Raw genomic sequence first — 16662 nt, forward strand, 5'->3', positions numbered from 1 at the left:
TTTCATCCTCATCAAGATTTAAAGACCGTAAATTATGGTTGTAAATAACAATAATTCTGTAATCTAATCGAACAATTTGTCAGTTGAAATTAAGTTAATTGACAACAGTTATGATAATCAGTTAAGTCATATAGTAAGAAAAATATTCCCAAATATTTGCTGGTTCTAACTTCTCGTTTATAGATATATATTTTACCTAAATATCTTTAGGTTTTTGGATTGCTGAACCCACAAAACAAACCCTATTTTAAAACTTTTTATAGACAACACAATATGTGATGAATAAGAAAAGTGATGAAGAGAATATTACGATGGAGAAAATAGTCCTAAATTGAAGCTCAAGTCATATTTTCATTGCATTAGTGTTGTCCATATGCAAAACTTCATGTTCAGGTTTCTAACATGATGTAAGAGTAGAGAGGCTAATTAGTCATTATAGAGTCCCAGACGTGTCTTGGCCCTGAACCCAGACCTCCAAAGAAGCCCATACTGATTATCTGAGGCACAGTCCTTTTCATGATGAATACCGTGATCACAAGTTTTCTTATTGGCATTGAAAAGTCTAACTGTAGCCATCTAATGACCACAGCCAAATGTGGTTTATTATTAAGCATGCCTGCTTAATTAGCTGGTATTCAGTGCATAGTGACTGATACTGAGTGATTTGATGACACGCAACCAAATTCATAATTAAGATTATACTGCAGTTTGCATTTCTGATACACTAAATGGCTTTTACTTAATCTGCTGTGTCTCCAGCATGCCCACAGTTTGACTTAAATCCGTAAGCTGCCGATCTAAAATGGAAGTCAATCTAACGTCTATAGTCTATAGTGCATCATCTCTCATACCGTTGTCATAAGGTGGACTCAAATTTCCTTTCATCGTTTGAATCTCGATTAGAACAATCACGAGGAGCTTTGATAAATAAATTAGCCAGCCATTAGACAGCACCAGGAGTCCCTTATCCCTTACTCCCATCTGTACATTTGGCATATAGTCTGTTCAGACTTCACTTGGTGATGGACTGTAGCACAAAGACTCCTTTGCAATCACCCTTAATCCTCTGATTGTTGTGACTCATCTGTGCATCGCTACAGTTTTTCTGCCCTCTCACTGCCTCCTCAAAATCCACTGCCAGAGCAGTTAGGTGGGCTGACGGTATTTAGCCGACAATATTTTATAATCTGGCAAATGAATCTTAAGCAGCATTGCAATCAGCTATCCAGGAAGGAATGATAATGTAGCAGAGGGTTTTCCAGGAAGCAATGAGTTTTAATGATTCAAGAGATTGATTACAGCATAGCTCACATCTCAAGGGCGTTTAAGGAGTTGAAACATTTAACAAGGTTAGCTGTCATGCTCAACCAATGAATAATCTCATACATACAATAGAGGTACCCATCACATGACAGAGATAGCTGAGAGTATGCATTTTGTTGTGTTTTATTGTTAAATGATTGCTGCTCTTATGCAGAATGGTGCTATAACTAACTAACTTCCCTGCCTCTGGACAGATTCTAGAAATGTAGTGTAGGAGGATAAGCATATGTATTTGTTTTATTTTTAATTCTGTGATTGCGGTATTGGGTAGAAATATGAGTGAATGTCACGTTTGATGTGCACCTGACCAACAAAGATAAGGGGGGTTCCACACAATGTGGATAGTAAAGATATGTGCATCTGTGCTCGGGCGTGCATATTTGTGTGTCTGTGTATCCAACCAACTGGAACCGGCTAAAGCCTGATTATATATGAGCTCTAGTTTTACTGTGTGATAGTGCCGGCATGCTAAGCCAGCCTTCTTACACACACCCAAAGCACGTGCAGGCAGTCACGACTCACAGACCCACGCACACACACACACACATGCATGCATGCATGGACACACATGTTTGTGTGATGTGAGGCAGGGTGCTGTGGAGATCAATAGGAGAGCATGCTAGGTCCTCTCAGAGAGACAATTAAAAGAGAATGGATAATGAGGCTATTTATAGACTGATCTATTTGTAACCAGGGCATTCTCCTATGTAGGAGCTGGGAATTGTTCTCTTTTCAGCTTGCCCTCCTTCTGTCCTCTCCTTCTCCTTCCCTGTTGTTCCACCTTTCTAGTTTCTAGATCTAGTTTCTCCAATTTCTCCAATTTCTTTGCAGTATCGAAACATTTGCTTTTTCACACGACAACTTTGCCATTTTTCTTTGTTCCTCTTTCTCCGACATCGGATGCAAATGGGTCATCAGTTATTCACCGCAGACGTTAATAAGTCATTCCATGCTCATTTGCATTCACATGTGAAACAGTGTCATGCAGCAGAGATAGTATCAGATGCAATCCAGGGCCACTCCTGGGAGACCCAGTGACGCACCATGCATGACATAATGCTGTGGTAATGTCTTTGGTTGTGAGGGAGAGAGACACAGAGACAGTGAATACACACTGTGTGTGCGCTCAGCAACCAGATAATGGTGCTACACTGAAAAGCAGCCAGATAGAAACCTATAATGTAGCTTAATAGGAATCTTTTATGAATCATTTTAGCTGAAGATACAGAGCATACATTTGCCGGTAGTACACTTGATGCTAATTATAAAGCTTTGTGAAGGTTATTGATTAACATTCACAGTAGCTTCTTACACACTGATGCAGATTCATATTGTAGAGGATAAATATGATTTAGTATATTAACATTTATTAATATAAAGTACAATAGTTTGGGCAAGTTATACTCTATTTTAAGACCCATTACGTGACATTGCAATGCAGATAAAATATATCAAAACAACATTACAAACCATACTGAACACTGACCTGCCCCCTGCAATTTTCCACTTTATTCTTAGGAAAATGTGATTTTCAAGCAGGGCGTCCAGATGAATACATGTTTGGCATTTTCAATAACAGCTTGTAAAAAAGCGCTCACAAGGCGCTGGCTGCTTCCGGAGCCGCCCACGATACAGGAGTGGATAGATATAATAAATGACATCTACCGTATGTTATGGAAAGGATCACTTCTTCCCTGCCCCTTCAGAGAAGTGTGTTTATTGTGTATAAGTGGGTGAGTTATGTAAAACCATTACGAACAGAATTTGTTGAAATAATGAATGAATGACACTATAACGTTGCTTTAGTTTAGGAAACCTCATCGACCTTTATCCCATTCTCTCTGAAGTCCCCTCCCGTCTGATGTTTTTCTTTGTTTATGTGTACACTCTCTCAAATTGTACAAAGTTACCCAATTTGGAAAAACTGTGGATGGTATATATAGTATATATATTGGATACTGCCCTTGTGCTGATGTATACTTTGTAATCAAAGCTACTGTCCAAAAAAATATAAAATTCAAGAATGTCATTTTATAGACTAAATATTTAAACACATCAGCAATGATCAGCCTTATTTTGCACCTGTCATACATCAGATTGTATACATTACAATTACTTAAAATTAACAAAATTTTTTTAGGCAAGGCTGATAAAAGATACATACAACCACAGACTCAACCCTAAATGAGGGCCATATTTGACATTATGTTGAATAGTATGCAGCACATGCACAGAACATATTGTTATATGATTCTAAAACATCCACATGGAAAACTATACCAAACTAATAATACATCTTTTTTTTTTTAAATAGAAAAAAAGAACAATTGCACACAAAAGGCTACTCATTTATGTTAATGCTTTTTGGATTACGAAGTTCAACCGTTGCTCTTGCCAAAGCACTACATCTGTTGTAACGAACTCTTTCACCGCATTGTTGTAGCTACTGCGTGAGAATAATTTTCTGGACAGTCTTCTAAAAGTAAATTGTCCCTCAAGCCAGCATGAAGTTCTTCAGATAAAAGAGCCAAAGATATTTATATACAGTATAGTTTATGGTGTATGGGGGGGTGGATGAGGTCAAAGCACAAGGCCCTCGTCTCTTAGCAGAATTATATAAGGAACGCAGAACCGTGGCCGACCATGACTCAAACTGGTAATTAGAGGGATGGTTTGTGTGCAGTGTAAGAGTGAAAAGAGAGAAGACAAAGAGCTAAAAGATAAAGAAAGTAAGGAAAATATGATCCATTACAAAGCTGACTGTAGATCACAATAATGAACAATAAAAAATGTCTTAAAGCTGTAAAAGACGACAATTGCATCCACAGTTTTCTTGCTGTGCATTTAAATACATTTGTGTGTGTGGATAAAAATTGTGATTTATTTCGATCAAATGTAGATATAAAGCAGATCGTTATACACTATGTTGAACTCACTGCAATACGTCAGTAAGAATATCCTTCAAAGACTGATGATAAATATACTGTGATGTAACTGTTTCTCTCAATTTCTCCTTCTCTTTACACTTTTAGGTTTCCCAGGTACCCAAACTGACCTGGACAAGAGAAAAGAAATATTTGGTAAAAACCTGATACCTCCAAAGACGCCAAAAACCTTCCTGCAGCTGGTATGGGAGGCCCTGCAGGACGTCACCCTCATCATCCTGGAGATCGCTGCCCTGATCTCCCTGGGACTCTCTTTCTACCACCCTCCCGGAATGAGCGACGGAGAGTGTGAGTGAAGCAGATCTGGTGACACCACTTCCTTTAAAATTCTCTCTTGTCCTTTGTTCTGAAGTCTTGAGACAGACACACAAGCACAAACTCTCTCTCTCACACACACACACACACACACACACACACACACACACACACACACACACACACACACACACACACACACACACACACACACACACACACACATACATACACACACACCCACACTACAATAGTTATCTCACAAGTATCTCCACTATTGCAGAGGACAGCAAAGAGCTATAATTGCATTGGCACACTGACATCACTTCCTCTGACATTACTGGCACACTTACACCTACATGTACTGTATGCACACACTTTTTAATTGGTGAGGCAGGTCACACTTTGTTGGTGACCTGCCTCAAGAGATCAAGCGACTCATCGAGCACAGGGGTAATTTGTGTGCGTGTGTGTGTGTGTGTGTGCGTGCACGTTATGAACGTGTTAAATGTGCGTATGAAAGGTACCGGTAAGGTTAATGAAGTGTTGAGCAGAGAAATAACCTTAAGCCCCAAGTGCCCATACATCAGCCCTGTGAGCTGTGAAAGAGGAAACGAAGACAGAGACCGTAACGAGGTGCTGAGTCAGCAACATCAGTCATTGCTCCCAGCATTATCACAGTAATGGAATTCAGTTACCCTGCTAAAGGCACAGGTCATCACTTTAAGGGGTTTAAAAAGTCTCATGAAAGAAGAAATACCAGAGGAAGACGAAAAGGTTACCGTCTTACTTGCTTGGGTAGTTAATCAAATCATTTCTGAGTTAATGAATCTTTCAGTTGGTTGGTTAAGATTAAGAGAGACTTAATGAGTGAGTAAATTAATGATTTAGTTAGTTATCCAAATGCTTAGGTTGTAAAATTATTGTAAATTGATCTTATTTCATCGGCATCTTTTTTTGTATCTTTTCAGCTGCATTGCTTTATGAGTGAGCTCTCCAAATGAAGCAGAGAATGGCCAGAGGATTCATTATGCTAATAACTGCGTCCATCTGCAGATACATAATCAAGCTGCTCTTTAACTTGCGGCAAAAATGGTGCCAATACGCAAGTCTCTTCTCAGATTTGAATGATATGAATATATATGAATCTAAATCAGCACATAAACTCTTGCGGATATGAACAGATGTGAATGCATACCACTTTGAACCAGTCAATTCAGAAAAACACCAAATGAAGAGAGACGGACACAAGGCCATAGGGATGTAAGGACGTTTTCAAGTGCAGAGTTTTTAGAGTGGCTCTTTAAGAGCACAACTAACTTTTTTTTTACACAAATGTGTTGTATTGCCTAATCAAACATTTCTGGCAATGATCCCTCAAATTTAGATATAAAGAGTTGTGACATAAGTGTGTAGTACGGCAAGATATGTACAGCTGGCTATACTGTCTTTGGGCCTTTTGAATGTAAACCTGACAGGAAATTAAATCATTAAGAATAATGACTATAAATGTAAACTTCACTTAGAATAAAAATATCAATCAGAAACCCATAAAATTGGAGCCCATAAAACAGTTATGTAATCAAATTGATATACTGATATATGTGAAAAGCAAATATCACAAACATGTATGTATTCACAAGCGCACATGACGCACTGCTGGTTTACGGTTTTGTTTATTAATAGGTTAAAAAAAAACAGCTCAACGGTCCAGAAATAGAAGGTGGTGGGATGACTTAATTCTCATTTACATATGAAACAGCCTGGCTGCAGTTGAATGAGGAGGCTCTTAATTGCGTCTGTATCAAACACATGACGTGAAACAAAACTAAAACCACAAAAATAGTAAGAAAATACCGTAAGTAGACATATATACCAACATGGTTTGTTAAAGTGCCTTTGAAGCTGATTAACATTATTAATTTACATCTCACCCACAACTTTCAATCAAAGTTTCTCAATCATAGTATTATATATAGTATATATAGTAGTATATATAATAGTCGTTATATTTTATGCTTTGGGCTTGGGTATATTTTGGTACTTCATCAGCACCATGGACAGCTACAAATGTGCTGCATGATCGTGTGTCTTTGTGTGAAAGAGACAAGAGCTGTGCAATCACAACCATGGACAGCTACTACATTCAATTTATTTCTGTCAATGCACTCCAGTGACAAAGCAGGACAGTCTGAACTCATCCAATTACATTGTTAAGAAATATATACTGCACTAATTTACTAGTATTTGGTTCTTTCATTTGTTCTTCATGAAGTCTTTACCTGTTAGTAAGAGGCTTTATGACCTATTTTTGGGAAGGTAGTAAAATGGCGTCCCTTGTCACACCCGTGCCACTCCGAATATACTGTCACACAATCTTTTAGGAGATGGATCGGTTCTGGATATAGATACTAAGCTTTCACTTCAAAATCAGGAACTTATTTTCCATGACAAAACATGAAGACTGAAGAAACAACAATTTAATACATGCAGGGAATATAATTTAGGACATTATATTATATTTTAAGATTTTTTGTCTTTAATATGTCTCTCTTTTTGCCAAAACCTACATGATATATGAGCACAAACAGTATGTGTGCATTGGTACTGGTAGTTATACACATAAAGGAGGGTAAGTTCTGGGAGTGTATGCAATATATCCACTACATGAACGTCCTATTGATTGGAACCAACAAATGCAACAATAGGTCCAAATTGCTTCTAATTGAGTCTAGTTCTTGGTTAAATCGGACCCTGCATTTATAATGTCTATAATTTTGGGTCTGCTCTAGTTCCCTTGTGAGCTGCAAGTGTTTTATAGTCCAAATCAAATCACTCCACTAGGGGCTTTTGAAGTCAGCTAGCCAGAAGTGGAGGGCACAATGGCTCCCAGAGTATTACATGAAGCAGCATGAGGAGGACTGTGAATAGGCCTTGTTTCATTTCCAAGTATACCCCAATCTGTCAGATCACAGCCAGTGGACATCAGGTCATTAGATAGAGAGATAGAGAGATAGAGATTGATGGAATGGATAGATTTTAATTTGAACATGTCACAAATAATAAGAAAACAACCATAAAATAAACAGTAAACATATATAGCAAATTCAAAATAACTAAATGAATATTATATTACATGTCTGAAAAGGAGTAGGTATGAAGTATACAATTATTTGGTTCTTCCAGTTTGATTTTATGTCGTTTATATTATATACGTTGTATATAGGCAGACAAATTGCATACACTCCTCCCAGTGTGAGGTTTTATTACATCTCTTTGTGTATCTGTTGTTACGAAGTGTTCATATTCTTAACATATTCAAGCATATATATCTGTGCTTCCAAATGTATGACACCTATACAAACGTTCCTCTTCCTTTCTTGTCACCGATACCGAACTGTAGCTTGTGGCGCGGCAGGAGGTGGGGTAGAGGACGAGGGCGAGGCGGATGCCGGCTGGATCGAGGGCGCAGCTATCCTGTTGTCTGTGGTGTGTGTGGTGCTGGTGACGGCCTTCAACGACTGGTCGAAGGAGAAGCAGTTCCGTGGGCTGCAAAGCCGAATCGAGCAGGAGCAGAAATTCCAGGTGGTCCGCGGTAGCCAGGTCATACAGCTGCCAGTGTCGGACATAGTGGTAGGGGATATCGCACAGATCAAATACGGTAGGTGGGAGGAGATTGTCCAACTGTGTGTGTTAAGAGTTTACTCGTTTTTTTGACATGCACGAAGTGGAAATGCATGGTTCACAGAGCTTTGAAAACAGAATTGATAAATAGTTGGAAGTTGAAGTATGTCAAACTTGAGCTGCAAGAGGCTTCTGTCATTCTGTGCTGATTACACATACCGACGACACAAGACATAAAGACATAAAGACATAAGGGTATCACTGGCAAGTGTGCAAGGTATTTAGGTGTGCTAAATCTCTGTTTATAATCTACCTGTGCTGTTGATTGTTATTTGATATATTTAACATCTAACCAGTTTGCCCTTTTCTCACTATTATAAACCTTTTGTAGCATACATCTTTTTCATTTCAACTATGACTTTAACTGAAACATTGTTGAGTTGACTAAAATTGACTGAACTTTCCTAAACATTTAGATAACTTTAATGTTGTTGGACTTGCCCGCTGACTTCCTTAATTGACTCGTCCATTGTTCTGTGGAAAGTAATTTTCATGGTTTAGTGGCTGAAAATAGACTTTGACCTCGTTTCCAGAGGGGGATTAAAATTGTGAAGTCCACCTTAAGCAATTAAATATCTTTAAGCAACAGTATCGTAATGTGGATACATTAATTAGCTACAGACAGACGGTACACAGAGGGATGCACACATCCTCTCTCAAAGGCATCTTCTACCAGAAATATACTACGGTGGTCACAGTCTATCCTGTCTCATATCAGCTCAAACCCAACTCTAATGAATCTTTGGAGTTATTTTAATTGTGAAAAGGCAATATCAATCAATTCCGGGAAATGTAAATAAATCCACTGCAGATAGCAACTCTACCATCGTAATTGCAGGTGATCTGCTTCCCGCTGATGGAGTGTTGATCCAGGGCAATGACCTGCAGATTGATGAGTCATCACTGACCGGCGAGTCCGACCACGTCAAGAAGTGTGTAGACAAGGACCCCATGCTGTTGTCTGGTATGTTACCAGTCAATGGATGAGTGGAACTGCATATCACTGTCATGGCTTCTGCATGCGATGTTGTTCTGTAAAGGAGAAAGAGTCTTTGAGACTGAGGACTATAATTCACGTGTTATAGTCTTCTGCTCTATTTCACTTACTGCTTACTGTTTGAAGTTAGCAACTTGGATTGATCATTTTGCATTTCTTTATATCTTAAATGTATGTTAATTTATTTACAAAATCGAGAGCATTTTGTAATTAATGAATCTCTCAAACAAGCCCATAGTTACATTTTTTTACACAGTGGGCTGGTGCAAATTTGTCATCCTGCACCAGAACTTAACATGAGAAAAAAGAAGGTGGTTGCTTTGTTGCACCTACTAGCCTAGAGTCACGACCTTTTATTTCCATCCACTGCCTTCAAAGAAATTACTGAAGCAGAAATAGTAAAATTTTGTGTAATAATAAGGACTTTTTACAATTACTTCAGAGGCAACCATTTAGTGTTTATGGCCAATGAAAAAACCTAAGACAAATGTTTCAAATTGTTTACATACTGAGGTTTCTCCTGCCATTACTTATTGGGATTAGGTTTGGTCTGCCTGGCTCTTTTATAACATATTGTGAAAACCAAATGAAGTCATAGTCATTGTATTACTACCATGAACAGGAGACAAAAGGTGATTAATTATAATCTAAATATCAACACAGAAGAAACTGGTGACAGCATGGAAAACACTTCTTTTTCCCCCCTCTTTATTGGTTTGCTACAGCAGAGCCACTATAATTTACAGCTTGAAGAACAGAAATGTGGGTTAATCTGATCTCACATCTTAGTATTTTTTTGGGATAATTAGCTGTGGGCCTTTTTGCGGTCTTCTTTAATTAGCTAGCTTCATATTCACCCACATCTACTTACCCTCCCAAAGGTTAATAATGTTCTGTGTGTGTATACTGTGCACAAAAGTGTAGTGCAGTCTGCACACATTTGCACAGTGACACATTTTTACTGCTTTTGGCTTTCTAATGCAGCACCTTGGATTTACCATAAAAGACTGAATGAGAATAAAGCGCTAACTTTCGGATGTAATGATGTTCAAACACTCTGGTGACTTACTTTTACTTACCAGTGAATACTTTTACACTTTCATACTGTACAAAAACGATTCAAGGAAAAATAGCCCAAATATGGAATTAAGAATCGCCATTTGGTGTAATTTCACTCTTGCACGGAGAGATGATGAGTGTAGATAGTTTTAATTATTCATTTGAATCTCTCTTTGTTTTAACTGTATTGTGAGGAAATGCACACGATGGCAGGAATGCAAAGAATATCACTATTTTCTTTTAGCAAACAAAAAAGGTATCTAATGTGATACCTTTTAACACCCTGCTGCGTTCTTACCAGGCACCCATGTGATGGAGGGGTCAGGGCGCATGGTGGTGACTGCTGTTGGTGTCAACTCTCAGACTGGAATCATCTTCACCCTGCTGGGGGCCGGCACAGAGGAAGAGGAGAAGAAAGAAAAGAAAGGTAAGAAAGATGAAATAATCTCTATATTTTCTGCAGCTGCTTCAGGAGCACTGAGGTAATTAGTTTGTTGTCAGTTTTGCTCAGCAGCCTACACTTGAAAAAGCTTTTGTCATTTCATTACCTTATATGTCCTGTAAGTCTAACTGCGTGCTCTCATTGCATCATATCAGTGATTTTAACTGTCCTTGTTATCAAAAGGGTTATAAACATTAAACTCACAAATGAACAAATGTCCACATGTTAAACTCATGTGAACTGTATGGACCTTTTGTAGGTATTCGTAGACATTAAGCCTCTTTGCTGAATGTGTATAAAAATACTAAATGAAATGAGTATTGGTGGTACACTTGTGAGCCGAGTATCCAGGTTCTGTGGGTTCAAGTGCATTATTGTCCTTACTCTCTATCCATCCAAATTCTCTTCGAAGGAGGGGCAGTGGCAGACGGACACCAGAATACAGGTAGAGTATCACCTTTCTCTGACCCCTGGGAGTGGTACTTGATCCTTTTGACCTTTAACCCCTAATGACCACCAATAAACCAGCGCTACTCTACACCCCTCTCCTGTAGCCGAGCACCCTTCCCCCAGTTTAATTCCTCACTTAAAAGGAGAAGCGTCATCCTCGCAACACTGCATCCCTTTAAGTGTTGACAGATGACACATTTCACAATGCATAATCCTCTTACCATATAACAGGCTCTGCACTCATCAAACTAACTAGCTAGCATTCAACATCAGTCCTGTTTCAAAGACGTATTGAATGCCACAAGTAAACGCAGGCTGTCAGACTCGTCTCATTTCTGTGTTACAGAACAATGACATGAGAGCGACGGCATTGCAGGTGTGCAGCACATGTACCAGCAGTAGAGAGTAAAGTAGACAGTATAAGCTTTTGTAAGATGTTGTTTTTACATCTTACATATTTAATAATATATATTTGTTACCAGTGCCTCTTCGGTCAGCGCTGTAGTTTCAATGAGCAGGTACCTCAGTATCGTGCATGCATAGCATACGATAGGTGCTTACATTGCCCTTTAATTCTTACATTAAACAAGGTAACCGTAAAACATGTGTTCCCTTGTGGATAAACTTTCTTCCTCTGATCTGAACACTAACAAATACTATACATGTTTTTCTTTTTACCTGTATTTGTAGCGCATCGACAACATATGCATTATGTTCACAAGTAATTTTAAATATAATTTGAACTAAAATAAACGAGATGCTGTGTCTTTAAAGAAATCAACTGCTTTTCAATTTGATAATAAATGAAGTATAGATCTTTGATTAAACTTCCAAGCCGGTGTAAGTCATTGTGTTGTCGTTAACAATGAACTCTAGACACAGAAACCATAAGGACACAGGGAAACAATTATTGACCTTCAATTGAATTTCCCTTTTCCAGTCATCATAGTTTATGTGACTGCTGTCGAATGACATTAACATATCCTTGTGAGATCTATTCCAGGTTTTAAAAAATGAAAACTCAAACTACGGGGATTGCTAAAACAAATATTCGGCACCTTCTCACATTTAATTAGCCCGTCAGTTAACTGTTTGGCACATGTGTATTTCCCTGGCTGATAAGTTAGCCCATTTAATCTGTGGATCTTTATTTACAGTTAATTTTCAGATTGGCTATGCATCACTTTTTTAGTTTATTTGTTTCAGATTTTCTGCTCAAATTTTGATTTTGTGATGCTAACAGATATTACATGAATAACATGGTTTAATTGAATTTTACATTGCAACAAATAAACAAAAACAAAAATGACAATGAATGCAGAATTACACTAGTGTTTACTATACATGCTATTACAGACAGTACATTCAGTATATTGAAGCAAATATTTATAAAATATATAATACGTTTGTCTTTTTTTGTAGCTTTGGTTTCACATTTTAGGATATATATATATTTTTTTTCATATAGGTTATGTTCAGATTTCATCATGTCTGTCCAATTTTACACCCATTTGTTTTATTGGCATAACATTTATTAAATTATAAAACATACATATGATTACGTAAATAATAGGTACATTACAAATGTTTTAACCACACTGTTCACAACACTTTAGTATTCAAATACAGTCTACATATGCTGAAACTCTTAACTGTGCTATAACCATGTTATTTCTGTTCATTGTCTTGTGTGTGCACATGCGTGTGTCTGTGTTTATGTTCATTTGTGTTCGGCCTTCATTGTTACTGGCTAGACTGCTCCCATCCCCCTATCCACCCCATCGCAACTATAGCCACGGATGGGGCTGCAGGCATTAATGCCCCTGGCAGTGCCAGCCTAATTAATGGTAGGTTGACAAAACCTCTGATCACTGACCTCTTTCTGTCGTGACTTTTGACTCCTCCTACCTTCTCCATTCTCAACATACCTCCTGTCACGGGTGCTCACCTTCTGCTCTGCTCTATCTTTTCTTTCAGTTGTGTTGAACCCTTTGAATCCATGCTGTCAATCCTATTGTCGTTGTAGTAATTAGTCTCGTTATCCCTTTGTTTTCTCTTTCTCTTTGTCTTGTAAAGCTGTTAATGCATAGCATAGCATGGTGGCAAAATCCAACTGTAGGGCCATATCCTGTAGTTCGGTGTCGTGGGAGATCACTTAGTGCAAATCTTCCACTTCTGTGTTAGCTGGACAAGACGCAAAAGATTAACTTCACACATTGTTGCACCGGGTTCTCTTTTATCTTTGTCTCCGTGGAGAGCAGCCTGTAAATGTTTGTACTTAAGTCAGGGGCACGTGATTTGCACTGTAATGATGACCTTGTGCTGTCGCGGGGTGGAACAGAGCAATTTGTCATCTTCAGCTTTATTGTGACTCCAGGGAACTGGCTAATGTGCAAGTGGAGGTGAAGCCAACCATTTATTCTCCACACATGCCGAAGATTCTGAGAAAATCTGAGCAATTTTCTGGGTGAAATTTAAGAAGCACTGAAAGACGGATTTTGTGCAATTTCTAGCCTGCAAAGCACTGAGACAAACAGGGCATATCTCCATAATTATAGCCTGGGTAGATAATGGGATCAACCCTGCAGCATATAATAAATGCTTTCTTAATTATTATGTCTTATTTTGTAAACATTGTGTATACATTTAGTGAGAAAGCACAAGACTCTAACTTTTAGTTTTATGCTTCATCAGCTTGCAAGATGATACTTTGTTTACTCTTAGCAGCTCTACCAGCAAGTTAATTCTGCAATTTAAAACAATACCAATGTGTCATTGGAACACACATTTAAATTAAGTTCACTCTAAGTTTGCTCCCTGTGTAAGCAGAATCCAACAGCATAATAAATTCACTGTCCCTGAACTTACTGTTCGATTTTCTTTCTGTTGTTCTTATGTAACTTTGCCATGTGGGAGGCTTTTCCTTCTGTGTCTCTCTCTCTCCCTTCTCTCTCCATGTGTATTGTTCACATCTCCAGTCTGCTTCCCTCTTATCGTGTGATCTTGCATGTGCTTTCTGAATTTTCTTCTTATGCATGCAGTCTCTTGTTTTGCGTGTGCGATACGTGTATGTGCTGTGTGTGTGTGTTTGTGGTGCACTCTTCCCCACTGACGTTTTTACTCGTACTGTTGATAATGCGTTTGGAATTACCTGTGCTCATAGTGAGTATGTTACAATATTAAAAAATTCTGCAGAAAGTGTGCATTTGTTTGTTTTTTATGTTCAGCATAATATTATGTTACACGCACTATATTTTGATGTCAAAATATTTAAGTTTCAGAAGGTTTACTCAGCATTTTTAATTACCTGGTTACTTCCTTATGCAATACAATAGCATCTATTAAAACCTTATGTCCCCCCCACTTAATATAAGAAAATCTGCACACTAGAGTGTTTGTTTGTACTCTCTTGCCAGTAGCTATAGCTTCTGCTTACATTACATCATTTACATATCACAAGCCTTTCTATGTGACTGTCACAGAGACGTTGTATTAAAAGTCATTTTCCTGTCTCCCTGTTTGTGGGTTTTGGTTCTCGCTGTGTGTGCTGTCTCTGTTGTGATACTTTGTTGACTTGTCTGCCTTGGTTATTTTTGTTGTTATTGTCTTGTATGTCTCCATCATAGGTAAAATGCAAGATGGCAATATGGAGAGCAACCAGATTAAAGGTAACCAAACCATATCTTTCACTCTCTCCTCCTTCTCCTCCTCCCCTCTCTTCTTCTTCTTCTTCTTCTTCTTCTTCTCCTCCTTCTCCTTCTCCTCATTCTTTCCCTTCTATGAAGTGTGGTGTAAGCTCTGGGTCAAATGCAGGAGGGGAATCCCACATTGCTTTATTTGATCCAGCTGTCTCAAGTTATTGTACTGTGCTAATTTAGATTCCAAGGTTTACCACTGTTTAAGTAAATCCCAGAGAATGTCAGTGTTTGACCCAGGTTTTACCTACGTTCAAATAGAGTAGAAAACCCCTCCTCTTCACTCTGTCTGTCACTAATGTGTTGTCCCTTGTCTATTGTTCTGTTGTCGTTCTTGCTGTGTTGTTGACTTGTCCTGATCTCTACGAGAAAACAGAAACCTGTCCCTCAACTACTGTGTCCTGCTTACTTTGTTTTTCCCTTTCCACCAAAAACGCTCAAAACTGTCCTGTGAGAACTCGTGTTGTATACCACACCCTGGTTTCCCCTTTTCACTGTTTCGTGAAATTTTCCCAACACGATATGACGTCATTTGTCTGTAATTAAAAGGATACGGTGACATTGATGATCACTACAATAACGTTTATTTTTCTATCAATCAAATTATTTTTTTAAATGAAAAATGCTCATCAAAGGTTACCAAACAGGTGCCTTCAAATGTCTTAAATGTGTCTGATAGAATATATAAAACAAACCCAGAATGCATTATTTAATTAATTAAAGATACATTTTCTTTGATTGCACAAGGGAAAGGACAAATCTTTCTGTCATTTAAAAATGAGAACTTGGAAATTGTTTGCATATTCACCACTCCTTTTCATTTAAATAAATGAGTCACTATGAGTTAAGTCAGTATCTGCGAAGGAGGTAACACGATGGTGATTGAGCCTATGGCCCATGAAATTATTGCAATATTTCTATATTAGCAGTATTAAAAACTGGGCGACTGTGATGTCATTCCTGGAAAGAAAATATTTGTATACACTCAAAAAATGGGTGAATGAAGACTCTTGACACCTTCATACTTTGATTACAGTGTACAATACATCAGCATCAGAAGATGAACCTTTGTCCTGAGCTTGTATTAACATCAGGTGTTTGATATTGCTCTTCTGCTGCGCACACTTGAATAGAGACACTTTCTGTCTTGTGTCATGAGAGTGAAAGAACTAAATGCACAACCAGAGAGACGTAAGACAAATGGTCGACATTAAAAGGTTTTTTGTAAGCAGCAAACATAATACATGCGTCATTGTGATTGGAAAACTGGGCTGCAATGATTCTTGGTAATGGGCTTCATTAACAGAGAAGCACTGTACTGTATGTTTGTTAGGAGGAGAGAGACGGAGTGAAGTAATTAAGGATTGTTTTAAAGCCTGGACAGATGTTTCTTTCTTTTTTTTACAGAAAACAAGTAATCTTGTTTTTGTGACACTACAAAACAATCTCAGTGTATAAATAGATAGAATATCAAATATTCTCAAAGTGTGAAGATAGATTAAGTATATGTAAAATACATAGATCCCAGTTTTTTAGCAAATTATCAATAACTGTGTGGATTTAAACATCTGGAATCAGTTTCAATTTTGTTTGTTGTGCAAAACGACATTTCAAGAACATGTCTATCGCGGTCTGCAGCATTTGTGTTTTGGTTGTTCCGGCCTCCTCCCTGAGATATTTTGTTTCAGTGAAATGTATGATCACTTTCACATACAAAGTTCTACTATTTGGGGATTTCCAATCATTCCTGTAGTCCATGTCATTATAATTATAAGAGATGAGCTTTCAATATTGAGGAGTTTTTTTTAATCC

The 16662-nt window shown here is 38.0% G+C and overlaps 1 protein-coding gene across 6 annotated transcripts in view; it reads left to right on the top strand.

The window, feature by feature from the left end:
• The window catches only part of atp2b2 (ATPase plasma membrane Ca2+ transporting 2), a gene marked incomplete at both ends in the record, with an annotated part of 61061 nt that overhangs the window by 15763 nt on the left and 28636 nt on the right, over positions 1 to 16662 (top strand). For 2 of the 6 annotated variants that reach the window (XM_079156986.1, XM_079156988.1), the window contains 4 exons: positions 4356 to 4556; positions 7927 to 8184; positions 9046 to 9171; positions 10565 to 10690. In XM_079156986.1, coding sequence (XP_079013112.1) covers positions 4356 to 4556; positions 7927 to 8184; positions 9046 to 9171; positions 10565 to 10690 — 711 coding nt within the window. Of the gene's footprint in view, positions 1 to 4355; positions 4557 to 7926; positions 8185 to 9045; positions 9172 to 10564; positions 10691 to 11117; positions 11151 to 12909; positions 13003 to 14781; positions 14824 to 16662 lie in introns of all 6 variants that reach the window. The other 4 variants (XM_079156983.1, XM_079156984.1, XM_079156985.1 and 1 more) reach the window with 4 other exon arrangements.

The sequence above is a fragment of the Pholis gunnellus genome, assembly GCF_910591455.1.
Source record: "Pholis gunnellus genome assembly, chromosome: 3".
Classification (NCBI taxonomy): domain Eukaryota; kingdom Metazoa; phylum Chordata; class Actinopteri; order Perciformes; family Pholidae; genus Pholis; species Pholis gunnellus.